Below are 27,963 nucleotides of genomic sequence, written 5' to 3' on the forward strand. Positions count from 1 at the left end.
TTACTGAAGGTTCATTCTAACCCGGACGTTCACGGGTCTAATGTGGTCCAGAGACTGTGATGATGTGCTCTATAATAATATGTAATAATTTTCTCTGAAGAAATGTCACCGTTTCTTGCATTACCGTATATTCGCTCCAATAAATCTTTTCATGAAGGAAATGCATCGACAGCGTCGAAGAACATCCTATAAACGATACTATGTGTCCACAAATGCCAGGATTGCCTATTAAATAACAGCATGTGCTCAGATATCATTTGAGACCCGTGAAGATCAGGGTCAGAATTGATCTTCAATAACTCATGCTGTCGTAAGAGGCGACTAAAGGGATCGGGTTGTCAGGCTCGCTGGCTTGGTTGACACATGACATCGTATCCCAATTGTTTAGATTGAGGCTCATGATGTTGATCACTGGATTGTCTGGTCCTGACTCGAATATTTACAGACAGCCACCACTTAACTGGAATATTGCTGAGTGCGGCGTAAAGCTACACTAACTCACTCACTCACTTACAAGACAGTAAAGTGCCAGGGCGCCATGCGGTAAAAAGCGTTGCTCTGGATAACTGAATAATTTGCCTCAATAACATCTCTCTTTAAGTCATATAGTCAAGACATGATCTAACCAGCATGTTCAAGAAATATATACACCGTAAAATATCCTCTGATACAATATAACCTGGAGTAATGTCTTCAAGAAATATATACACTCTAAAATATCCTCTGATACAATATAAGATAAGATAAGATAAACTTTATTGTCCCGCAAGGGAAATTTGTCTTGCATCCAAAGAGCCAATACAAGCATATAACAACAAATAATTTAAAGTATATATACACAATGCCAAGCTAATCAGAATATAATGTTGAATTATAACATAATCAAAGTTCATGATATAATAATCACTCGTGCCTCATCATAGATTTCACTATTACAATTTTGAAGGAAGATTTAGAAGTTTTATGGTGTATGGGACAAATGATTTTGAAGTTCTATTAGTTTTGTAATACATGATTTTGAAACGGCGGCCAGAAGGCAGAAGTTCATAACATTCATTTAAAAAGTGTGATGGATCCGATTGAATGGCCAGAGCTTTCTTCTTAAGTTTTGACTCATACTGAAAAGGTTGAGGTTCGAAATTGAAGCCGCAAATTTTGCTGGATAAGTTTACAATTTTGTCAAGTTTGTTTTTCTGTGTAAGAGGAAGGAAGATTGCCACACCAGGCATGAAAGCAGAAAGTTAAAATAATATTAATGAATGTTTGGTAGAATAATTTTATATTATGTCTACATTAAATGATTTTCGCAGAAAGAAAAGCCTCTGTTGTGCTTTCCTGTGTACACGATGTGAATTTGATTTCCATGAAAGTTTATTATCAATGATAGTACCCAGATATTTATACTCTTATACTGTTTCTACTTCCTGTCCTTTAATACAAACAGGTATCAGTGAAGTAAACGCATCAATATTTCTCCTATACTCTAACTCCGATTGACGAATAAACCCAACCAAAGCGGCATCATCAGCAAATTTGAAATTCAAACAGGTGGATAAGTGAGATATACAGTCATTTGTATAGAGTGTGAAGAGGACAGGGGACAGGACACAGCCTTAAGGAGCACCGGTACTCACAAGATTAACGTCAGAAAGCAATGAATTGACCCGAACACGTTGAGGTAGGTTAATTAAGAAGGCCTCTACCCACTTGATTATGTTACTATTTACTTCGATGTTGAATAATGTCCTTATCATCAAATGTGGCTGGATTGTGTTGAAAGCAGAGGAGAAGTCGGCAAAGAGGATTCTCACATAAGATTTGGAATTCTCTAGATGAATATAGATCTTATGCAACAGTGAAATGAGTGCATCTTCTACCCCGCGCCCGGCCCTGTAAGCAAATTGTAAAGGATCCATTTGATGTCCAGTATTTTGCTTAATTAAGTTCAAGATAATTCGCTCAAAGCATTTCATGATTATTGGAGTAAGAGCCGGACTGGGAACGGGGATTATAGTCAAAAAGTCAAAACCTTCAATAATTTTGACTTTTGGGAACGGGGACCTTATATACCTAAAAATATCCTCCGATAAAAGTCAATAATGTCTTCAATAATATATACACCCTAAAATAACGTCTGATACAAAATACATGCACCCTAATATATACCTAAAAATATCCTCCGATACAATATGACCCGGAATAATGTCTTCAAGAAATATATTCACCCTAAAATATCCTCTGATACAAAATGACCGGAATAATGTGTTCAAGAAATATATGCACCTGAAAAATATCCTACGATACAATACAAAATTACTCGGAATAATGAGGCTGGACACAAAATCATCCATAGAAAATGATCCCGAATGATGTGTCTCGATACAAAATGATCAGGATATAAAAAACTATCCAGAATCATCCATGATAGCACATGCCCCATACTCGTGGAAACGGACACAACACTGTCCAGTATCATGTAAGTCATTACGAAATGACACTTGATCATCTGCATCGCTGTAAGTTATGAATGAGAGTCGTGCAACCCAAAACAGAATATCCAAAATATCGCGTGACCTTGTACAAAATGACGCCATCCTTCTTCTCAAAAGATTTACAGACGTCTGAAAAGTTAAAAACAAACGCTAAAAAAATTGATATTCCTAATTTTCCTCGACCTCTAAATAACATACAGGCATGGTTGCCCACAGAAAATTGACAATTAATTTCATCTGTTTTCTTGGTGGTAAACCACGTGCAGGAATTACGAGGTAACGCGCCACCGGCCATTATGCATACATAGAACGTATTGACATCTGATGCGAGGGGATTCTTATCCCCGCTATGGTTAATCTTTGGAACTTTGTATGCCAGCTCATTTTCACATATTCCTATAGAATCTCCAAATTTGAATGGAAAATACATTGATACCGTTTATGGCACTAATAAAACATGTTTTCCTAAGTCCGAATTTCGACAGGTGCCCGTTCAGTCTGTCTAGGTGATGTGGCTTCTCTTTCATCTTCCCTTAAAGGCTGGCTATATATGATGCAATAAATCATATTACATTCAACAATAAAAAAATTATATCGATGCGAAAATCTAGGAACAATCTAACACTGTGGACAAACGATGTAAAAATACCCCGTTTTAGACTGGTAAATATTACGGACACAAAACCGTCGCCTTTGTCAGGCTGAACTAAAGATTTGCATGGCTGTTGAATACTTGATAACTATTGCTTTAGACTGATTGTCCTACTGGTTTTACTAAACACGTGTCGGAAATTTGGTATTTGCTTAACCAGAACGAGTATTTAGATTTTCGAACACAAATATGATTCACATGCGGGGATATTATATATTCTCTTTCTAAGACTCGCTGTTGCAAGTTTCTTCTTCTCTTAAACAGTATCAACGTCATCAAAAATAGTTCCAGGGCATTGTAGCTCACCTGCATATGTAGTCAAAAGTTAAAAAAACAAAACAACCATTTTTATAAGGTTTGTTCAGAATGAAGACTGGTATTCACAAATATGAAAAAGTACTTTACGTCACAATGCTTTTAAATATACAAGAATATAAAGGTTTAGTTTGTTCAGCATTGCTTCAACACGGCGTAGCTTTACTTTACACAACATGTCAACTCACAACTTTATTTCACACATTTCCAACGAGAATATATTTATAATAACATGAAATACAGGTTTTTTTTCAAATATGTCATAAACAACACCAGAATCCCAACAATCTGAAGAGATCATGATGTATTCACAAGTAAACAAACATCTCTGCTGAGTTCAATGAGCATTCATTTTGTTTGTAGAAATACTTCCGGTTTTTATATCGCTGTAGTTGCCGTGGTGACAGTGTAAGTTTTCAGAATCAAACTTTACAATATAACGGAACACAGAACATGTGTGTTGTGCCCCATCAGTAGCTGGACATTGCCAAACTGCATCCCATTACAGCATCACATCTTGACCACAGTTGGGTGACATTGTTGTCACGTGATCAACAGGCATCCGGCTTCACTGGTCCAGATGATTCTCATATGATGATGTAAACAATGCGTGGGGTAAATCCGGCCAATGGTCACTGTGATCATGTGGAAAAGTTATATGAAACGAAGGGAAAACAGCGACATGTTTGTTGAGCCGTACTATAAACTACCCGTACACCACGATTTTTAAAATGTAAACGTTTAAAAGTTTTTGTCAATTTTGCTGAGGTCGGGGCATATTAAAATTTGGATACGAAGTTGTTGAACAAACTAAGGGGAGCACCCTTGGAGGCAACAAATTTGTGAAGTGACCAGCTACATCGTTTCACTTACGTCTGACGAGATGTTTACGACAGACGACGAACTGACGATGACATAAGTTAACTTTATTTTACATCAAGTTTCACATTTACATGATAAGTTTCTTAATCGCGTTTCGTGATTCTGCAGCACAGACACCAGAGTGGGTTCCGCAGTGTGTACAGAAGATAGAAGGAGAACCTGGATTTTCAGTGTAATAAATAACACTTTGTGACATAACAGGTCGGCAAAAAATCGTTTTAAAGAAACCCAAGAGATGAACGTAATCAATTGTCTCTCTCGACGTTCCCGCCACCATACCCACTGCACCCACCATACATGTGTTGCTGACATGGCGAAAGGTGAAGTACGCCGCCACAGATTTGTCTCATCCATTTGACAATGTCGGCATAGTGTTTATAAGCAAGTGAAGATCGATACAGTGAAGACATTTCACTAAGTAATCGACGGTATTCCGTTGCCACGAGACGTCAGAAGGAAAGAAAATGAGTTAAAACTGCAGTGAAACCTCTTTAGTTTGTTTGTGGTTTGACGCCGCGACATGGCGGCGGTCTGTAAATAATCGCGTCTTGGCCAGATAATCCAGTGATCAACAGTATGAACATCAGTCTACGCAATTAGGATACGATGACATGTGTCAACCAAGTCAGCGAACCGGACCACCCGATCCCATTAATCACCTATGAGCATGGGTTCCTGAAGATCAATTCTAACCTGGATCTTCACGGGTGAATCCTCTCTTATCTGGACACAGCTGACGATGACGTCAGAATCGTGTAATGGAGCACTAGGAATGACCTTTGTCGCATGTGTCATGATCTGTGTTGGTGGTGGCTAATGATTGTTTTGGGACTGCAGTAGGTTTGCTTAGATTCACTTGGATTATATGTCTTTGCTAATCCGTATTGATACTTCACATTGATATGGGCAGCTGATTTTTATGATCAGACCGACATGTGATTCTAGGGTTGGATAGGTAATATTTCCTCGGGAAATGTCCCTGGTGTATAAAGTTAAATGAACACAAATATTTCATTCAGGGCCCACGAGTGAACTGAGATGTGGATGCTTGTGTTGCTGGGGATGGAGCGGGGGTCGAATTGGTACTGAAAGGAGACAACCTACCTCTAGCGTTAACCTTCTGCAGCAGTCTGTCGACGATGGTGTCGTATGCCTCGCCGCTGGCCACACCGGAGTCTTTCAGCAACTTCTCTGTGGTGGCCAGACAGATCCCGTTCTCCTTCAACAGCTTTTCCACCTCGTTAAAACCCTGGAACCAAACATAGACACAGGTCACCACCAGCAAACACGCTACCACTCTACCACGGACTAAGGGCAAAAAGACTTAACATCGCGTTTATATCAGTTTGAGTTACGTCATAATGGACTGACGTCATGCCACTGCTAATATTTTTAGAACGGGGGAAAATATGGAGTAAGATCCCATCAGTTTGTGTTGTTCGGTGGTCTTGAATTCTATTGTAGAATTATTACTGCAGATTTGTTAACCCGTTTAGTTAGGCATTAAACATAATCTGTGATCACAGGTAACGAGCTGTCAGTCACAAGTGCACTCAGCTGAACTGATCACAGAAAGTCTCTCTAACTTGAGCACTCCAATTAGGACGGTTTAACTACATGTGTAGGTATTGTCCTACTTTATCCCATACTTCCACCAGGCAACTGGGTGTCTAATGTCGAAGTTCACAAGACGGCCACAACAAAGATATAGACAGAGTTACAACTTCCCTTCTTCGACTACCCTCCCATAACTACATAACTTCATTGTCCTGTTCCGGGAAATTCACTCATTGTTTCTATGCGGTATGACGATATATTCAGACTGATGAATAAATGACGACAACCACATGTTATATATGTTGTTATTCCCAGACGGGAATACAGTACATGACAAACGCCCAATAAATACAGATGTCTAATTAATGGTACACTTGTGTGGAAGCTATACCCTGGATCACTTCACCTCGGTAACAGGCTTGGGTGTATCTTAGAGACTAACACAATACGTGATACTTACCTCAGTATATAAACGGAACAGGCGTAAGTGAGATTGATCTGTTTTACTTGGCACTTCTTAAAAATATCACGTCGGAAATGGGCATCAAAATTTGGTCTAATGTGCGAAATGAACTTACACTTAACGAGCCAGCATAGTAATCACTTAATATCTCAGTCATTATACTGAAATGTGAGGTGAGGTGAGGTGAATTGGGTTTATCGTCGTCCTTGAGAATATTTCGCTCATATGACGACATGCATGCGCGTGTATGTGTATGTGCGGCTGCTTGTACTAGCCCAGACTGAAGCTGGTTTTATAGTGCTAGCCCACTGACATACCATGCCGCAGTGAAGCATGAATACCCCACTCAGACACATTATACTGACTCCGAGCCGACCAGTCCTTGTTGTACCCATTAATGCCGAGCGCCAGGCAGGGACCAACAAGTACCATATTTTAAACGTATTTTGGTATGACGCGGTCGGGGATCGAACCCGCGACCTTCCGCTATCCGGGCGGACGCTCTAACCACTACACCGTGGAGGCGGTTTTATACTGAAATGTACACGAACTGGCGGACACAAGGACACAATACACAGTTGTAGTCCCTGTCAAGGGAACCAGCTTCCACAATACACTAACACATACTGACAAAACGCTTAATGAAAATTGGCACATGAAATAAATGGCGAAATGTCTAGATCAAACCTGTAATTCTAAGTGACATTAGAGAACTAGACTGAAACGAATTGATAAAACATTTAAATGCACGTGGCACACGGGTAAACGAGTAAAACAAATTAATAGCATCTTTAAATACAAGTGACGTGCAAATAACAGACTGTGTGTAAAACACGTAGAAAAAACCGCTGACGCAAATCTTGTTTCAATACTTAAATTACATTTGACAAACATAAAAATAGAAATTTCAAAAGCCAAATAAAGCAAATAAAAACGTCCTGTACATACGTTAAGACATATCAGTGTTATTTTCGGAAAGACGCTTACATGTTCTTACTGATATACGAGCAAGCAAGACAAATCAACCTCCCGGTGCCACATTCGGGTATATGCTCTGTCAGGTGCGCAAAAAGAAGCGACACACTACTGTCCAAAACAAACGACTGCTTGGCCACCTGCTTTGGGTGCGAATGTTGGAACGTTTCTTTTGCTTGCTGGTAAATTTCAAACAAACGTTAAATTGCACCGATCACTACCACGTTCGTTCTTGATATTCCACCCTCTAGGGTGTCGATCGGAGAAGTTTCTTTTGAGCGAGAGAGTAAATGAGTAAGGGTGGTTTTACCAATATTCTAGCAATATAACGGCTGGTATTTCTCTTGAACAGCTGTGTAAATGACTAAATGTGAAATGATATTTCGTTCCAGAACGTCATGAGTTGTTCAAAGCTTTTGTTTGATTGGGTTTGAATCTACGTCATGTTTTAGACTCCCAGTCTGGACAACTGGGTGTTGCAGAAAGATTATATAACGATGGAAAGTTATTGTCAGCACAAGTTAATCGTGTTCTGCAATTCCTCAATAACTTTTTAACCCATGAATACGTCGTTCTTTTCGACTATTTTTACGTTTTTTGCAGCTGTTCCAAGGTGCTGTAAACAGAAAATTAAACCTAAAGAATCCCAGTTAGTGACGATTTAACGTTTTTAAAGTGAACACATTCACGCATTTCAAACACCATTCAAAATAAATAAACACTTGCACGCTTCCCTTTCACAGTAAATAAACACAGAGTTTATTGAAATACGAATCGATACCAGATGTGGGAAAGGTCGTCGTTTTATATTAGAAAAGTGAAGCGGTACCACATTAACTTGACCTTGACCTTCGACCGTGTCGACAAAGCTCTCTTGTGGCGGTGGGTTTTAAATTGGTTTGAACACTGCCAAGGTTGGCGGGAAACATAAATCATGGCTTTGAAGGAAACGAAACGAAATTCCACTTTTGATTAAATGATATAAATCTTTAGTGCGTAAGGCAATGCCTGACGGCTGAATGGACGATGTTATTGATGCAATCGACGTCTTCCTTGACTCGGCTCTCAATACCTTGTAATTAAGTGCTGCGGAATATACAACTGTTGATTTCATGCTTAAGCGCATGTGCATCGATGATGATAAAGAAAGACAATAGTTTAACCATTATGAATCGCTGGCAATTAAACACGAAACAGGAGCGTATAGTCTCCGGACGTCAATGTGCTAACGAAGGGCCACTACGCGGGATAATGAAACTCGTCATTTCGGCACGAAGCTGGTGTTACGATCGACTTCAAAGAAACTGTTTGTGAGACTGCTCTGAATGAATGGCACGAAAGGTTTCAACATTAAGACCGTGCTTTGATTAATAAAGAATATATCACTCTATATATTGCCACGAGGCAGTGTTAAATGTTTTAACTAATGTATAATAACCAATTTAAACATTTCAGTTGAGAGATCTGATCGCCATGCACGGTTCTTCATATCTATTTAATGCAATAATGTACTACATTTCAAGGGATATTGATGCTTTTCAAATCTTATGACTGAAATGTTTAGGTCGGTATATTATGATTGAATTTATCAGGTGCACTTTCTATAACAAACAAAATGTTTTAAACATTTAAACACATACATGTAATTAACTTCTACGTTTCATGTTTTCAAAGTTTGAAACTTTTAAAGCATTCATGTATATACAATATATCATGTAGATATCATGTATATATCACAATCGTGAGAAAATAAGTATTATAGGGGACGAATTCATACTCCTAGTTCTACTGATCGCACCCCAAATGGTGATCAGTCCCCCCTTCACGGCGGCCATGCTCGGCTGCGTTGCAATCCTGAAATGTTTTTCAATTCAGTTCTCGTTTTGGTCTGTCCACCTGCCGAGATCTTCAACCCGGTGGGGCGGTGGGGTAGCCTAGTGGTTACAGCGTTCGCTCGTCACGCCGAAGACCTGGGTTCGATTCCCCACATGGGTACAATGTGTGAAGCCCATTTCTGGTGTCCCCTACAGAGATATTATTGTAATATTGCTAAAAGCGGCGTAAAACCTCACTCACTCAACCCAATTCAAGTCTGCCAGTATGTGATATTAGGTCAGTGGGGTGCGAAGGAATGCCCAGTGTGACCGGAAGTCAGCCCAGCGGGGACAATGTCGCCCTGTCTGAGTAGAAACCTGGACGCAACCTTCGTGACGACATTCTACAGTAATCAGGCAACACCGTCCTCCTGGTGTTGTGGAACGCTGTCGACCACCTGCATGTTGACAGCTGATCCAAGCGTTAGGTATCGAGTCTATGCCCTGAACTGTGCCCAACACGAGAGACGACATTGCCTGTTGCTGACCACATTTCTCTCCAACCTACGCATCTGCCTTATTCTACCGTCGTTTGTGTATCAGCCTAATGTGGTTCTTGCCACGACAGTCGTCAAACGACGTATTTGAATCGGAGCGTACAAACAAACAACTGTCGCAATTTTCAATAGCAAATGTTTTCTCTCCAATAATGCACAAATTCTGTCACGATACATCCACACAGGTTTCTAGCTCTTTGTTTTCATCATGCCCATGATAAGGGCTATAGATCAAGTCACACATATAATTGTCAGTTGTTAGTCAGGTATCATATGGCCATTGGAATGGCCAGTTGATCAGAAGGAGGGGTATCAGAATATTGTAGAAGTTACTTGAAAAGGGAAGGACAGGGCTCTTGAAGAAATCTTCAGGTAACTAAGTCTGTGCGTGTGATGGTGGGCGCGTGTGCGTGAGTTTAATATGATTATGTAAGCAGTAAATTAGTATTTATCGCGAATGTTCAAAAGTACTGAGTAATGTATTCAAAGTACCCCAAAGTACCCAAATCCTCAACTGATTAACCCCCTTTGTATTGATTTCCTCAACATATGGGTCCTCAAAGCGACCTTAGTTTAAAGAATACCGAAAGTCCATGTTAGAGAATCTGAGTTGTGACATTCTAGAACCGCTATCTGGCAATGGCCCTTAACCCCTGTCCTCTGATCTTTGACCCGTGATCACCTGCATGCCGTAGCTGGACTCCTCGTAAACCACGGACACGTACGTCCACTTGAGCATCTTGACCAGCTCGACCATAGCCTGGGCCTGGTTGACGTCAGATGGGATCGTACGGAGGAAGTAGGGGAAGCGTTCCCTGTTGCTCAGCACTGGACTTGTGGAGAAGAAGCTGACCTGGAACATAGAAAGAATGTCACTTCCTGTGGGCGTGAACTTTTTAACAAGAGGAAAGAGTTTTCAAGACAACTGGCGAGTGAGTGGGGTGAACTAAACCCTGAAAACTATTTCAGTTGTAGAACGGCGTGTCAGCACATTCTGGTAATAACATACCTACATTTAGGATCTATTCTAAGTAAACAAATGTACATGCATTCCTTCTGCCGACCTTCTACATTGTTGTGGAACTTACCCTTTGTAGTGGGTGGGTTTTTGAAGACACTGCACAATGGGCTTCTGGCCTACATTAACTCCTCCAGTAAATACAGTCTGTTAAGTGAATGCGTTGAAACATCTATTGATCTGTGGGTGGTGGTCAAAGGTGATATATTTACGCCAAACAATAACCAGAAGTATTTTAGGGAGCGTGAGCAAAGCCTTGTCCATTGATTCACTTAACGCCAACAATGGCCTAATGATTAGAGGTGCTTTCCTACTCCTTACACAGCCGCAAATAGCAAATAGTGCCGAGCTAGCAGAAAATAGCATTTACGCATCACTTCCTTCCCCAATTCTTCATTGATTAATGACCGAGGGTGCGGATCAGGCAGCCTAGGAGATGAGGGGGAGCGAGAGGGATCTGAGTGCAGGGATCAGGCGGCACGGCGCCCAGGACGGGAGTTGGGTGGGATTCGAGGGATGGGGTGCAGGTGCTTGTTTATGGTGGGAGGGATGGAATGACTATAAGGGGTAGATACATTGTGGGAATTCCGTTCAGTGTTGGTGTTGGGGTGAAGTGGGCGTGTCAGATGTATTTGTTGCAGAGGGTGGGTCCATATTGTGTATGAAGGTGCATGTTTAACCATTAGGCTCCCCCACCGCTCCTACACAGTTTGTGATTATCTTATTATGTTGACGAGTGTTTGCATGTGGGAGAATACTTGGGTGTAAAGTAAACATATAAAAGTCATCACGGTCAACACATTATTTAGATTACAGGTTTACACAGGGACCCGCAGGTGGCGTGGTACCACAATACTGGTAAATGTGGTTTCTCTTCATGCCCATCATGTAGACGACAAGGTTCGATATACAGCACCAGGAAGCCCCTTACAGCCCGTCCTATATAACCACACAGTATATGTGTGAACACACTGATAATCTAAGCAGGCTTCGATTACGAACAAAGTAGGTGTGCCCACATTCAAACCCCTCTCTAGACATACTCATTATCTCGTGTTATAATTGGAGATTATGTGACAGATACACGCATCAACCCGGCAGTGTCATTATTCCACTTCTACTGAGGATATATAATACTGGAGGCAATGTTTGCCTGATGGACGTGAAGTAGCTCCCGTACAGGGTGTGTCACAAACACAACAAAGCCCTAGCTCTGCTAGACGAAATTACTCCACCCTGAAAGATCAATGTCGTCCCCCATCCCCCCACCTCCTCTACCACCCCCGATGATGTAACGCTGCTACGAGAGTTATACTATCCATCTCCATCGCCAAGTCGTCATGCCTCGCGCATATGTCTGCGCATGTCGGTTTCTTCCGCTGTGTATGGCTACTTCCCGAGGGAGGACTTTCAGAAGAATGTTTTCGTGGAAGGATCACTGGCTGCATTGGCAGTATGACAAACAATACAATTTCTATCATTGACGACTTTTTAAAATGTTTATCTCAGGTAAATAAACAGAAATTTTCGCTAGGCATACTGCTCTGATCCCTCCTTCAGAGAAACTTGCCTTTCAGTGCAGATGGAAACAACTATGAGTTACTCTAGCATCTCTCCCCTTCTACGCACACGCACACTCGCACGCGGACACAAAAACACTCACCAAAATATAGTCCCTAAACAGTTTGCAGTGAGTGAGTGAGTGTGGATTTACGTCTTTTTTAGCAATATTTCACCAATATCATGGCAGGAGACAGCAGAAATGGGCTTCACACAGTGTACCCATGTGGGGAATCGAACCCGGGTCTTCGGCGTGACGAGGGAGCGCTTTAACCACTAAGCTACCCACTGCCCCTAAACAGTTTGTAATTATTATGTTATAATGTTGCAAACCTCATATGAATAGTTAACGTGAACGTTGTTAATAAGATGTATAAGATAATTCTGAAAGTTTATGGCGCCATGCGCCAGTGGGTACACGATTTAGGTTCGCCTGTTCTTAATATCTATCTGTCTACGAACGAGCACGCGGTCTGTGATGGTGGATTACTCCCCAAGCACCCTCCACAGCCAGAGATCGCACTGTCCTTTACACGCTGTGCCTCACCGACATATAGCGATACGTGTAGTCATGTCCGCACCAGCTCTGACAGCACAGCCATGTTCTTGAGCGGGTACTGTCGGACAGCGCTTTGGGCAGAACAGAGATCTCAGAAAAGAAACTGCCAGTGGGATTGTGAAGTCGGTCAGTTGGCTCACAAGTGGACAAGTGTACTATCGGACCATCAGCCATTAAGGACATTGCCAAGTACATATGCACCGGAAGTTTGCCTGTCTATTATCCTCCCCATCACAGTAATTACATATCCTATGTTAAACGGTGATAATAGCTGAACCTTGTCTCAAGGGAAAGGTAACGGACAAGTATGTCATGTTACATTAAGTGCCATGGCTGTGGGGGAATAAAAGCCGAACTTCCGGAACTTCCGGGAATGCGTCAACAGTACGGTTTAAAGAGACTTCCTGTTGGTCGAAACCTGGGGTCAAAACAGATCTGGACCTAAGGGGTGTTACATATAAAGGGGTCAGAAAGATTGAAGATGATGTGGTACGAAAGTATACTCATGCCAATAATGGTTGTCACCCCCTTCAATCATATTAATAGGCTGGGGGTGACAACCATTATTGGCATGAGTATATATGTACGTAAATCAGTCGAGATGTAACAAAGCAGTTGGAACCTTCATTCATCCTTATTCGGCGTCAATAAGTTTTTTTACAGTGTTACCTGTATTGGTAGTGTGAAAACTCTGAAAGTAGACATGCAAGGTATATCAATAGCTAAATAACCCCAACATTCTGTATTCATTATTGGACTCGAACTTTGGCGTTCGAACCTTAGTGTCTATAATGCAACACTGCCTACTGACCCACTCAGGCCCCTGTATGATACGACAATATTAACACACAAACCTCTGGAGGTAAGTCAGCCACTGTATTGCTACATTTCATGGTCTTCCATGTATTTCTTAAAAATATGTTTATAATATAGCCACCATATGTTTAGACGTCTATTACACCACGGGTGCCTGCGGGGACCAATTACATCAAGATGGTGGCAGGGTCAGGGTCATCTGATATGGGGCATGGCAGAGGTTGTGGGTTACTCCTGGGTGGAACAGTTACACAATATGCCGCCACATAAACTAGAGTCTATGTTGGGGTTAGTTCGTAATTCAGTCAACTGTGTTTGCCGTGTGTTGTGGACGTCCTGTGTAATGAGTTAGTGAGGGAGCTGGGGTTAGTGCCACGTTGAACATATTTTGGATTTCTGGGACAGGGTGCGACAATATCCAATCAAATATTGCCATTCTCTCTGTCAACGCTTCTGTCAAATCATTAGACTAATGTTGACGGTTTTGGTCCAGTGGGTAAAGATAAAGGTTAACGCACTGCTAACAGGGCCGTAGTTAACTTTCTTTTAATAAGGGGGGCACTATCAACGTTAAACGAGTGTTATATCCATACTTTGAGGCATAAAAAGTAATCTGCTCCCGCACACGCACGCACGCACGCACGCACGCACATACACACACACACACCTACCTACGGCCCTGGTTAACCAATTGTCTTTTCAGCGTTTGACGTTAAAGAATTGAGCCGACACTGGCTCACACTGAGAATCGAAACTGAGACGACTGGGTCACCTGTGTCTGACTGTGTAATCAGGACCAGGATGAAAGGGGCCGTGACCCCTTACGTCTGTTAATGATTCACACTTTTAGTCTAAGGGGAGCAGTCGACTAATGGGCAGATAACTCTGTCAGAGTAGCTGAAACAAATCACTTAATGGTCGAGTTTATCTTTAATTTTGAGACGAAGGAAATAACTGGTGTGTCCCCTCCCCTACATCGTCCATCATCGCCATCCGCAGTCAGGTGTCGACGTGAGTGATATCGGCTCAGCGTCCGCCGTTAACTCTCCCACAACATTATTTCAACGCGACCAGAATCTACATATGCTTGTGATTTACCTGAATATGCTTGTGAAATAGTTGAACATGCTTGGGGAATAACTGAATATGCTTGAGGAATAACTGAATATTCTTGTGGAATAACTGACCATGCTTGTGGAATAGCTAAACATGCTTCTCGTTAAAGGTGAGCATTAAATCTTGTGGACGTTAAACCAAATCTGAATATGCCTGTTGCCACTTTCGGCCACTTTATCAAACGGCAATCCGAATATTCAAAAGCATGTTCCATACGGAGACTTCCATTATCTGAAGAAGTAACTTCGTCTTATTTATCGTGTCTTTACACAGTGTAGCACTTGAGGACGACCTTGTGCCTGAAGGTCGGTCAGTGCAACAATTGTGAACTAACAGAACTAAACTTCTCCAAGCCGTAACGATATGACGATACATCAGTCACAAACTGTCGACATGTTAAGTTCAAGATGAACCATGTTAAATATCATGACGTCAAATGTAGGCCAAAACTTTGTTAAATATATCTGTGGGATTCGACAAAAATCATTATCATATGCCGTTTAGCGATACATCGTACCTCGATCACTGGTTTGGTATTTTAATGGTAAATGTTTGCAGTAGTGGTGTTCCGATTAATTGAAGTAATCGAAGATTGGTCGAAGTGACCAAACGACCAAGCAATCGATCACATTTTCTCATAATCGAACACAAACGATTTTGGAACTGCTGTTTTAGTCTTTAAAACACTTGACGATGGAACATATCTTCGAAGTTGTCGGGGCCTGCAAACTTGTTTAATTCTTAGAAAACTCACTTCACTAACTGAAACGTCATGACTGAATATTTCTTGAAGACTTCAGAAGGTTTATGTTCATGATATATCATCATCACTTTAAAGTTGCAAGGTGCATCATGTTATACATATCTGCAATAACAACCTGAATAGGAAAATCTGAAAATCGAAGCTAACCAATTTTTATCGATGATTGTTCGTTGGTAATGAAGCAATAATCAATTATGAGATTTCAACCAATTCCCAACACTAGTTTGCAGCCTAAATCACTGTCATGCTTTCGTCAAACGACGACATGGTGTGATATATCTGTTATTACTTGACATGATGTGATATAACTGTTATAACTTGACATAGTGTGATATATCTGTTATTACTTGACTTGATGTGATATAACTGTTATAACTTGACATGGTGTGATATATCTGTTATTACTTGACATGATGTGATATAACTGTTATAACTTGACATGGTGTGATATATCTGTTATTACTTGACATGATGTGATATAAATGTTATTACTTGACATGATGTGATAAATCTGTTATTACTTGACATGGTGTGATATAACAGTTATTACTTGCGATAAATGGAATTTCCTGACAACAGCACAAGAGCAGTATGTAGCGTGATGTTACTGGTAGCTGGAAGGGCCTTGTCGTCCCAGTTGCGTAGGTCGATGCTCATTCTATTAACCACTGGATTGTCCGGTCAGGACTCCATTATGTAAGTACCGCCGTTATATACAGACGTACAGACGGACAAAGCAATCGTGTTATATCAATCACGGGAGGCTCGTTATAACGCCGCATCATGCCCTGTCTATATTATGTATATTCTTACTCGCCTGGAGTCCGACGATTTATTCAGTTGATGATATTCTAGCGGACTTCGAATAAAAGAAAGTTGCTTGGTTACTCGATTTCAAGCACCAGACCTTCGCACTGGCCGAGGACATGCAACAGATCTTCGCACTGGGCCAGGACATGCAACAGACCTTCGCACTGGCCCAGGACATGCAACAGACCTTCGCACTGGCCCAGGACATGCACCAGACCTTCGCACTGGCCCAAGACATGCAACAGACCTTCGCACTGGCCCAGGACAAGCCACAGACCTTCGCACTGGCCCAGGACATGCACCAGACCTTCGCACTGGCCCAAGACATGCAATTCAGCTTTATCTGACATGTTTTGTCGCAATCACTATTAAACAATATCTAAAAATGCACTTTTTGTAATTGGGGTATAGCCTAACATCGCGAAAGGATCAATTTCAGATAAAAGACTGATCTGAAAACGGACCAGTGAAAGCAAAACAAAACATGGTAGCTGCCTCGAAGCCGACATGAGATTTTCTGGAAACATTAGGCCACCATATGTGATGTAGTTAGTCTTGAGAAACAGAACTGCTGGAAAGAAACAACACTGGTCCTTTGATCGACGATTGAAGTTTCATTACTGGACATAGAATTACATTTTTCTTTTGTTATAATCAGTTATGAAATCGTATTTGCTTGAATAACTCTGAATTAGTTATTTGTGAGTTAATTAAGATTTGAATTACTCAAACAGTGAGAGCGACCTTTTTCTTGTGAACAGTCTTAAGGTGAAATAAGAGCCTTTCAGCTAAGTCGTAATTCTTCAGCCCATTGATCGTAATTCTATGTGACAGTATTTTATTATAATACATCTTTAACCCGCAGATTGGAAGAGGGAAAGAAACTTCTAGGTGCTTTAGTATTTCTTTCAACAGTTCACATAACTGCTGTGTTCATGCGTGCACACTAGCATGTGCTATTTTACAATGTTAATATAGAGTTGCTCAAGTTCATCAACTTTCTGGAAGATGTGAGTGAGCTTTGTTCCACGTCATTTCACGACATTCATGGTGCGATGCGATGCGATGCGATGTGCGATGCGATGCGAGGCGATGCGTGATTGAGTTGGGTTTTACGCCGATTTTAGCAAAATCACGGCGAGGGACACCAGAAATGGGCTTCACACATTGTACCCATGTAGGGAATTGAACCAAGGCCTGGGTGACGCTTTAACCAATAGGCTACCCCACCGCCCCCGGGGATGGGAGGGGGTGAGGTGAGATTGGGTTTAACGTCGCGTTCAAGGGTATTTCTTCACTCATATAACTAAGTGCGTACGTGTAAGTGTGGTGGTTTTATACTGCACAACACAACGCTGAGATTACATACTAAAGTTGAACTTAGATTTCCTTTCAAACACAGCATGCTGACGAGCTTGCTAGTTCTAGTTGTATCCCCTTAACAAGGAACGATAGCCAGGGACACAACAAGCAACACAACTTTTGGTACTGAAGACTCCATGTAAAGGGTTAAACACAGGGGATCCGGGGGAGGCGGCAATCTAAACTCGCGGCAGTGGTTCAGGCCAGCGGCAACACAGCGACGTTATCTTGGACCCGCTGTTTCTACCACATCAGCTAGGACTCCTTAATAGTCACCATTTGAAAATACTGATCCAGCATAGTTGTTTCCACTTATAATACATTGAAACAATCACTACAAGCATGTCGTGTAGCAGAGCGGGTCTCAGGTTTGTCCTGGAAAATAGCTGATTTTACTTCAAATCTATGACTATCCAGATTTTAGACATCAAGGGAAGAGTTACCATTCCATTTATATTCAACGGTTGCTCAATAAATGAATTTGAAATAGCCTGAAAATACATTCCTGATAACCCTGACCATGATGAGTGAGTGAGTGAGTTGTGTTTTACGCCGCTTTTAGCAATATTCCAGCAATATCACGGCGGGGGGCACCAGAAATGGGCTTCACACAATGTGCCCATGTGGGGAATCGAACCCAGGCCTTCAGCGTGACGAGCGAACGTTTTAACCACTCGGCTACCCCACCGCCCCCTTGACCATAATGAAATTTGAATCACGGAAAGCATGTCATATGGATCATATTTCAGGCCGCTGCCAGACAGTTTGCAATGAATGAAAATATAAAAGACAGCTTTTAATGGAACAGTCACTGGCATTGTGTTGTGATCGCAGCCAACTGTTCCATATCGTCTAAACTGGTTTCAATGTTGTTTCGCGCTGTTACCGTAGCCCTTTTAACCAACAGGTTAAAACCACAAATGAGATACAAAACTATACCAAATCCGACATTAGTCAGCATACAAAGTTTCCTTAATTACCTTTGTTTACTTCGCAAACAAACTTCATATCTAGTTTCGTTCGATACGGGGTACCAATGAACATCACGTTTTGTGTAGTCCAATCACAGCCAACGAGACTCGTCAAGGTAGACGGGAGCCCAGGCAACAGGTCGGCAACTCTTCATCAGCCTGGGTTTAGCCTCCCTGTTGGTCCAGCCTCATTTCGGTCATGTCTGCCCCTGTCGTCTCAGGCATCACACAAACATGGCTTGTGTTCAAGAAAGCAATTTAAGTGGCTGCCAATCTGACCCCTGGCCATTTCGGCCACCAAATGATTACACAAGAGAATCTTCAGAGGACTTAGCATCACAGCTAAGAGTTACTAATATTGAAGTCAGACGTGTATTCGGCTCGTCAGATGATTGTGTCTGAGAGCTGAACGTTGTATAAAAATTCCGCAATGAAGATACCATTTAATGTTAAAGTTCCGATATTAAGTCAACATTTGATCACAGAGCGATTGCAAAGGTTGCATATTTGGCAATGTTTGATTGAAAAATAATGAGAATTTAAAGAGATAACGTTTTATATGCTAGTCATTATACCAGCCTACGCATTTAATTTCAGTGGAATAGCGTGAGTGCATGCATACTGCTGATTCAGCAATAATGCCTGCTCGTCACGACAATGCAAGAATGGATTCCGGCAGTTATACAATGTTGGAATGGATGCTTTGAAAAACGCCTGAGTTTTCAAACGATGGATCCTACTTTGCTTCCTACTTGAAGTTCCGATTGTATCAATCATTCTATCTACGTGAAGTGTTAGAGACGAAAGGTGTACCTATTTCTATCGATGCGGCTGTAATTTCATTAATCGAAGCCTAAGCACAATACTTGACCTAGAAAGGCGTCATGAATGGGACGAGTGTAAATGAACGGTCTATATATAAATCACGAGATATAGTGATCCTGATTCGTGTAACAATGACAGTCATTTCGCCTCGGCTACTTCCGGAACCGACACATCTGGGACAAATGGCTTCCTTTCCCTGGTGACTGGATTGGAGAGAGAATAGAACTGTAAGACTGAAGGGGTGGAAAATAACCTATTTCAGTTATAGGACAGCGTGTCAGGTATAGATAGGTATTGTGTTCTGTTCTGAACATAAAAAGATCTTTAAACATGTAGATAATAAGAAAATATACAAATAAAAACATTCGGTATAAGCCTCTACAAAAACATGTTCATATAAAAACAAATATTTTTTAAATAATATAATGGACACTTGAAACCCGTTTAAGAGTAAATCCATGGCCTTTCTTTCAACTTGAAGCCACGCGTAATATTTGCAGCAATTGCCCAAGTCTTTATCAGGTATCCCAGATGGCCACAGTGGCCGATTCATGTACAGAGAAGACGATGGACCCATATACTCTCGTCTATACTCATATACTCTCATATACTCAAATAAGAGCCCAAAACTATATACACAGTAACTGCAGTTCCAGTAAAAGCACAATACAACCAACGGTATGCTAAGAGAAAACAAATGCTACATGGCTCGGTCCGGTCTACCGGTCTATTTGATTAATGGCCGGACCGACAAGGATCGACCAAACCTTCAGTGCGGATGTGATTAGGAAAGAATGGTCAATCAGATTGACGTAATAAGATTTGGAGCGAGGCGCTGTATACGGTATGTGGCGCATCGCTGAGGCGAGATAATCTCATTGTGTTCTTGATAGCTTGGCCCGCGTATGCCGGAAAGCGATCGTTGTTTGTGGACGCCATGTTGAATTCTCCCAATTTCCTTAATACGCTCTATTTAATACTGGGTTGGCTCCATGACCTACTTCAGAACATGTAGCCTTTTTGTCATTATGGAGGGTCCAGGCTTGTGCTGATAGCAAACACCTTTTGCTTGTATGTTAGTTAAAGCAATGGAGACTATCAGTACAGCGTATAAACATCAAGTTTAGTGTCTCAGTTTTACACTTGAAACGAATTATATCGTCTACAACCAGGTGGCAAATAGACACCAGTCTCTATTACTGCGTGTTAAGTTAATAACCTTGTTTACAGTATTACATAAACAAATCGCGACAGTCTGTAGCACGTTTCTCAAAAAGTCTTTCAAATTCAATCTTTGAACAATGCAGATGTGAACTGGCCTTTGCGTGTGTATGGGCTGCCACAGGATACGCTAACCTTTCAGCGAACACCTGGTATCATCACTACTTGAAAGTCAATTACAGGCATACCCTGCCGTGAAGTCGTGCAGTAGACCCTGCCGTGAAGTCGTGCAGTAGACTCATCTTCTGGTTGAGATTTCTGGTTACGGAAATAATGTTGTCGTTGTCTGTTTGAGATGTTTGAAAGTGGACAATAAGCTATTAAAGCTGATCTTCGAACATCCCAAAGATCCACGTCACTACCAATTCTCATTTTTGAAACAACAAGCGACAAGAATATACAAAACTCAATGTGTTTAAACAGGGATGTTGATCTGAGCACGTCCTGAATGACGAGGTTTCCTTCTACACCAACATCACCTACCGCATCACACGGTACAAGATGAAGCAGATTTGTATGCGTGAAGTCGGTTGAAGAGGCAATGTGATTAGGCAACCACAATAGTCATGATTAACAAGGTTTCCAGGCTGATCCGTCTGCGGCCATAAACTGTTGCTCAAGCGTGCAGTGCCACACTGATACAAATTTAAGAAATTTCAAATAGAAGAACATTCATTTTTTATACGTCTTCAATCTACGAAATTCTTTAAACGCTTGGGGCTCTTCTTTGATCTGGGGAGATTGTGAACAGACAGAAATGATTCTATCCCAGCAGATTTCAACTGTCAATAATCTCAATCAAACTTGCGTCAATCAGCCGCCATATTGAATTGACGGAGACCCGGATGAAGGCAATATCTCTGAGTGAGTCCTGTGCCTTCCATCAATTAATTACAGAGGGCTCAGACAGGAGCATATTCGCCGTGACACGGAAAGAATGATGGATGAAAGAGAGTAGCAGAGAGGTAAAAGGCTACAGCTGGACGTCACGGACTCCTGGCTTTCCATTTGTTGAGTTTGTTCGTGAAGACGTGATGACTCACTTAGATACTCTGCCCTGTTTTCCAATTGTTGAGTTTGTTCGTGAAGACGTGATGGCTCAATTAGATACTCTTCCCTGCTTTCCACTTGTTGAGTTTGTTCGTTAAGACGTGATGACTCAATTAGATACTCTGCCCTGCTTTCCATTTGTTGAGTTTGTTCGTTAAGACGTGATGACTCAATTAGATACTCTTCCCTGCTTTCCATTTGTTGAGTTTGTTCGTTAAGACGTGATGACTCAATTAGATACTCTTCCCTGCTTTCCATTTGTTGATTTTGTTCGTGAAGACGTGATGACTCAATTAGATACCCTGCCCTGCTTTCCATTTGTTGAGTTTGTTCGTGAAGACGTGATTGCTTAATTAGATACTCTTCCCTGCTTTCCATTTGTTGAGTTTGTTCGTGAAGACGTGATGATTCAATTAGATACTCTTCCCTGCTTTCCATTTGTTGAGTTTGTTCGTGAAGACGTGATGGCTTAATTAGATACTCTTCCCTGCTTTCCACTTGTTGAGTTTGTTCGTTAGGACGTGATGACTCAATTAGATACCCTGCCCTGCTTTCCATTTGTTGAGTTTGTTCGTTAAGACGTGATGACTCACTTAGATACTCTTCCCTGCTTTCCATTTGTTGAGTTTGTTCGTTAAGACGTGATGACTCAATTAGATACTCTTCCCTGCTTTCCATTTGTTGAGTTTGTTCGTGAAGACGTGATGACTCAATTAGATACTCTGCCCTGTTTTCCATTTGTTGAGTTTGTTCGTGAAGACGTTATGACTCAGCCTGATATTCTGTTCTGTTTTCCGTTTGTTGAGTTTGTTCGTGAAGACGTGATGACTCAATTAGATACTCTTCCCTGTTTTCCATTTGTTGAGTTTGTTCGTGAAGACGTGATGACTCAATTAGATACTCTGCCCTATTTTCTATTTGTTGAGTTTGTTCGTGAAGCCGTGATGACTCAATTAGATACTCTGCCCTGTTTTCCATTTGTTGAGTTTGTTCGTGAAGACGTTATGACTCAGCCTGTCTGTTCTGTTTTCCGTTTGTCGAGATGGTTCGTGAAGACCCGATGACTCGGCGAGATACTTAGCCCTGCTTTCCAATTGTTGAGCTGGTTCGTGAAGACGTGAAGACGCGATGACGGTGTGTGTGTATGTGTGTGTGTGCGTTTGCGTGCGCGCACCCCTCACCCCCACTTTTGTTCTTAAAGATTATTTAATGACGATTGAAACTCTCGTGAAAACCATCGTCATTATTCATCACCTCCTATAATGCCAATCAAACAGATAATACAAGGATCTAATTTGTACATAGGTATGGTTTGGTGGTCAACTGTAAAGAACATATAACTGATGCGAGCTATGCAACAACTCATAACAACCTTACAACCGGACTTGGACACTGCTGTAGCAGCGTTCGTCAAGAGCATGGAACCATCATCTTCAAATGATCAAATGTTTAACACAGAGAGAATTGATATCTTTCAAGCTTTCAGAGATAATTAACTTGAAATTGATGGCCGTGATCTATTGAACAGAACACCCTTTGGATATAAAATCTCTGAAATTTAAGATTTATTTCCAAAGATTTCTATTGTCAAGACAAAAAAAAACTAAGCACTTGCTATAATAGGAAATGTTTCCAGAATTAATGACACACAGAAGCGTTTCCGCCAACCTGATGCAGTACCGCACTAAATAAGTCAGGGGGCCGTCCCATGAGTGTCTCGTGTTAATTTTCGATCGAGCACTGTTACGACCGCTGGAATTAAACACCACCCTTCTTGACACGATCGTCTCGAAGAATAATCAAAGTTTTCACAAAATACGAATAGCAATTTACCAAAGATCAACACCTCCGCACACTTTGATGGGTTCCTTCGATCAGAATTCAGAGACAAAGTTTCAAATTAATTGGTAACTTGCGTATTTGTGACGCTTGTCCCAAGGTCCAATTAACCCTGTGATGACACGTACCCCCAGGCGAAGGGTCGGAATCTGTAGTCAGATCGGTAATAACGTGGGATACTATATACGATGGGTTGGACTTGTACTGATGTAGTAAGGGGCGAAATTAGATGAGCTTGTTTGGTGAAATATTGGTGTGGGTGGACACTGAATTGTATTTAAAAAGCTTTGGCATAAAGAGCAAACGCTTTAAACGCCAGCATACCCAACGTTTTCCCACAAAGATTAAACTTCCGGTATAACGCATACCGTTGTGTGTTTCAGTCATGATGTCAATTAATGTCAATTAGTGTCACTTCAACAGTATTTGTCAAGGTACCCTTGAGAACACGATGTATAATGTGGCAGCTTATGTGTTTCAGTGGTAAAGTCAATTAGTGTCACTTGAACAGTATTTGCATCTCTTATATGACAAGCGATCAAATTGTCATGATTGACAAAGGATCATATTTCATATATAATACAAGCAAGTATCTTACTCAGATGTCCGTTGTGGATCTAACTTCATTGATCAAAGTAATACTGACCAAGGTCGACACTAATTGACAACATCGTGTAGGCTTAACGCCACAGTTGACAGTGACATGTGGACATCCTCGTCATTTGCTTCTTTAGTGCACTGGGGACAAATCTCTTTCCATATACATAAGACCCTGACCACAGTCCCGGTTCCAGATATATTACATTGATCAGTCACTACCAACTGGTGAGGATACAAGGAATTCGTGAAATGTTTTCTTTCCACAAAAATTCGACCTGATCTTTTGTGTGCTCTTCTCACAAGTTATGGTGAAATGTTGAGGTTTCACATCCCATCATGTGACATAAAGCAGTTCTTCAGGAGACATTTCCTCAGCACTAGAGTGAGTGAGTGAGTTAAAATTTAACCCGGCAATATTTCAGCCATATCCCCAGCACTAGACCGGTCTCAAGCTGGCCCATCCTGACTGGTGCCTGTGATTGATCAACCGGCTGCACAATATCACATTCAAACCGTAAACAATCGTTATGCATGAATATGATTAGAGGTACTTTTATTGCACGTATGATAAGAAATAGAGAGATGAAATCAATTATTTGACGACAATATTCTCTACATGGTTACGTTATAATACAAATGAAATACCATAAACCGGCGTGAAACACAACTCACTCACTCACTCACTACATATTTTAGGGGTTGTCGAGTGCAGTTTCCTGACCGTGTTTTCAACACACGAAAACCAAGCAGCTTTATCTAAACCACGTTAAGTACGTATCAGCTCCGGTGTTTATCTGTTCAATAACGGTCACCTCGCAAATCCCCTTCTATTGGTATGTCCATCTCCACTAGCAGTATAGGAGAACAATAAAACGGCATCATCTGTGGTATATTCTGTAGATCAACGCTCATGATGTCAACCCTTGGGTTGTCAAGACTTGATTATGTACACACCGCCGGCATATAGTCGGAATCTGGACGACTGTGGCGTTAAAAATAGAAAACCCACCAATCATAGATACACACACATAATGACAGAGACAAGTAAAAGTAATTATCCTTAAGACTGAATAATAAGAGAGAAGACTTCATTTTTGCATATTCAACTTCCCTATGATTGCCATCCACATTCACCAACTCAGGAGTTTGACGAAGATTTCAAACATCACCATGCGACCATTGTTTAAACGATGTTTGATCAAGATTACACTATTCGGGTTTTATGGCAGTAGACTGACTGACTGACCGAGTTCAGTTTTACGCCGCTCTTAGCAATATTCCAGCAACATCACGGCGGGGAACACCAGAAATGGGCTTCACACATTGTACCCATGTGGGAATTCGAACCCGGGTCTTCGGCGTGACGAGCCAACGCTTTAACCACTAGGCTACCCCACCGCCCTTTATGGCAGTAGACACGTGGAGGACCAATTAGGCGTATCAGTAACAAATATAATGTCCACGGCAGTTCTCAGTTACTAGTATGTGTTTCAGCACTGATGCCAAAGTCTTTTTTTGAACAATGCAGATGTTGACTTCCGTTTGCGTGTATTATATCATGTTAGAACACGCCGGACATATCCTCTGGTATCATCACTGTTAAATAGTGACTTACAGGGGATCGGGTGGTCAGGCTCGCTGACCTGGTTGACACATTTCATCGGATCTCAATTGCGTAGCTAGATGCTCATGCTGTTGATCACTGGATTGTCCGGTCCTGACTCGATTATTTACAGACCAATGCCATATGGCTGGAATATTGCTGAGTGCGGCGTAAAACCAAACTCACCAACGGGATCGTACTATATACACTGTTTTGTACATACGCCTATTGATTTATGGAAATGTGGGTGTGTCTTTGATTTGGCAACAGATTAGCATCAGCGAGCTGGATACTCTCAAATAACATTGAGGATGAATGTAATGCTTCGCAAGACGATCGAGTACATCCTGCCCGCACCCGTTGCTGCATGGTGTATGTCCATTGTCATCAACACCGTTGGATAGATAATACAAGTGTACCTCATGTACCACCACTAGGCATTGAAACAAATCCTCTTTATACAAGAGTACTCTTCATTGTCCACAATGGTACTGCCCTGGATTACCAGTGTATTGGGTGGAAGGAATTAGTCCACAGGAAGATCGCTTATGACAATCCTTATGTCAAACGAAGAAGATTACCGCGTGTGTAACGAGAACTGCGTGTATATTTCGGAAAGCAAAACAGGGACAGCCTATAAGGACGGGTGCTCCTACGTGATCGATAGAGGAAGTGTAGGCATACGTGCGTGTTACATACCCCACACATGCTTGACCGGGACAGGATGGGATGTCCATTGTAGGATTACGGTGCTGGACAGTGCCGCTAATGTAGTATCGACCACGATTTTTGCCACGCCTGTAACGCTGCTACTATGTGGAGTTAGACTACTGTCGGGACTGGCTTGGTAGAAGGGTCTTCACTGGTTATACTACTGTCGGGACTGGCTTGGTAGGAGGGTCTTCACTGGTTAGTGGCCGCTGATTGCTGTACGCGCGTTCTGGTCGGGCGGTTTTGTTGTGGATTTATATACTGGGTGGTTGTACGATTTTGTTGTGGCTATATAGTTGTGTTGGTTGTGGTTGTATGATTTTGTTGTGGCTATATAGTTGTGTTGGTTGTGGTTGTACGATTTTGTTGTGGCTATATAGTTGTGTTGGTTGTGGTTGTACGATTTTTTTTTGGCTATATAGTTGTGGTTGTACGATGTTGTTGTTGCTATATATTTGTGTTGGTTGTGGTTGTACGATTTATTTGGCTATATAGTTGTGTTGGTTGTGGTTGTACGGTTTTATTTGGCTATACAGTTGTGTTTGTAAGATTTAGTCTGGCTATATCCATATGGTGGTCATGGTTGGACGATGGTACATTTTTCTGAGTATATCTATTTTTAAAGGATTCTTTGATGTATACTATCTGAACTATAGTTTTAGAAAAAAATATATTATGGATGTCAACTTCTTCCTTTTTGTACACACAACGTTTCTGGGTTTTGCTTGTCACTTAATCAGGTGAATGGTTGTTGTAAATATCTGTGCTCTTTTGGTTAAAATCGGGATACAGAAAAGACATATTTGAAATATGAATGTTCTAAAAACATACCCAATGTAGAGACACCAATTTAAGACCTAGATCGACGGTTGATCCTAATCTAAATCTGATCTAAACATAAAAATGCCAACCCAAAACACAATTGCGTACCGCGGACCAACACCACAGTCCTACTCTGTATAACGGTACTTTATCACGAAACTGTGAGATCGCTGAAGTCGGGGCGCTTCTCACAAAATCCACGCGCATCAGACAACTACTGTCTGTGACGTCACAAAGGTACCCTTGAGAACACAATGTATAATGTGGCAGCTTATGTGTTTCAGTGGTAAAGTCAATTAGTGTCACTTGAACAGTATTTGCATCTCTAATATGACAAGCGATCAAATTGTCATGATTGACAAAGGATCATTTTTCATATATAATACAAGCAAGTATCTTACTCAGATGTCCGTTGTGGATCTAACTTCATTGATCAAAATGATACTGACCAAGGTCGACACTAATTGACAACATCGTGTAGGCTTAACGCCACAGTTGACAGTAACATGAGCACATCTCAGTCATGAACTACTTTGATGACTAATGGTTAAAAACAACATACACTCAATCATACTTTAAAACAGACACACACTGTATCAGTGACGTAAAA

The 27,963-nt window shown here is 41.4% G+C and overlaps 1 protein-coding gene across 1 annotated transcript in view; it reads right to left on the bottom strand.

Moving 5' to 3' along the window:
* LOC124267850 (metabotropic glutamate receptor 8-like) overlaps positions 1 to 27,963 on the bottom strand; it is a 157,550-nt gene that overhangs the window by 53,474 nt on the left and 76,113 nt on the right. Inside the window, exons 3-4 of the mRNA XM_046702841.1 lie at positions 10,390 to 10,560; positions 5,446 to 5,590 (exon numbers count right to left, since the gene is read on the bottom strand). Of these exons, the coding sequence (XP_046558797.1) occupies positions 5,446 to 5,590; positions 10,390 to 10,560 (316 nt within the window). The remainder of the gene's footprint in view (positions 1 to 5,445; positions 5,591 to 10,389; positions 10,561 to 27,963) is intronic.

The sequence above is a fragment of the Haliotis rubra genome, unplaced genomic scaffold, assembly GCF_003918875.1.
Source record: "Haliotis rubra isolate DU_JTF1 unplaced genomic scaffold, ASM391887v1 Scf134, whole genome shotgun sequence".
Lineage (NCBI taxonomy): Eukaryota > Metazoa > Mollusca > Gastropoda > Lepetellida > Haliotidae > Haliotis > Haliotis rubra.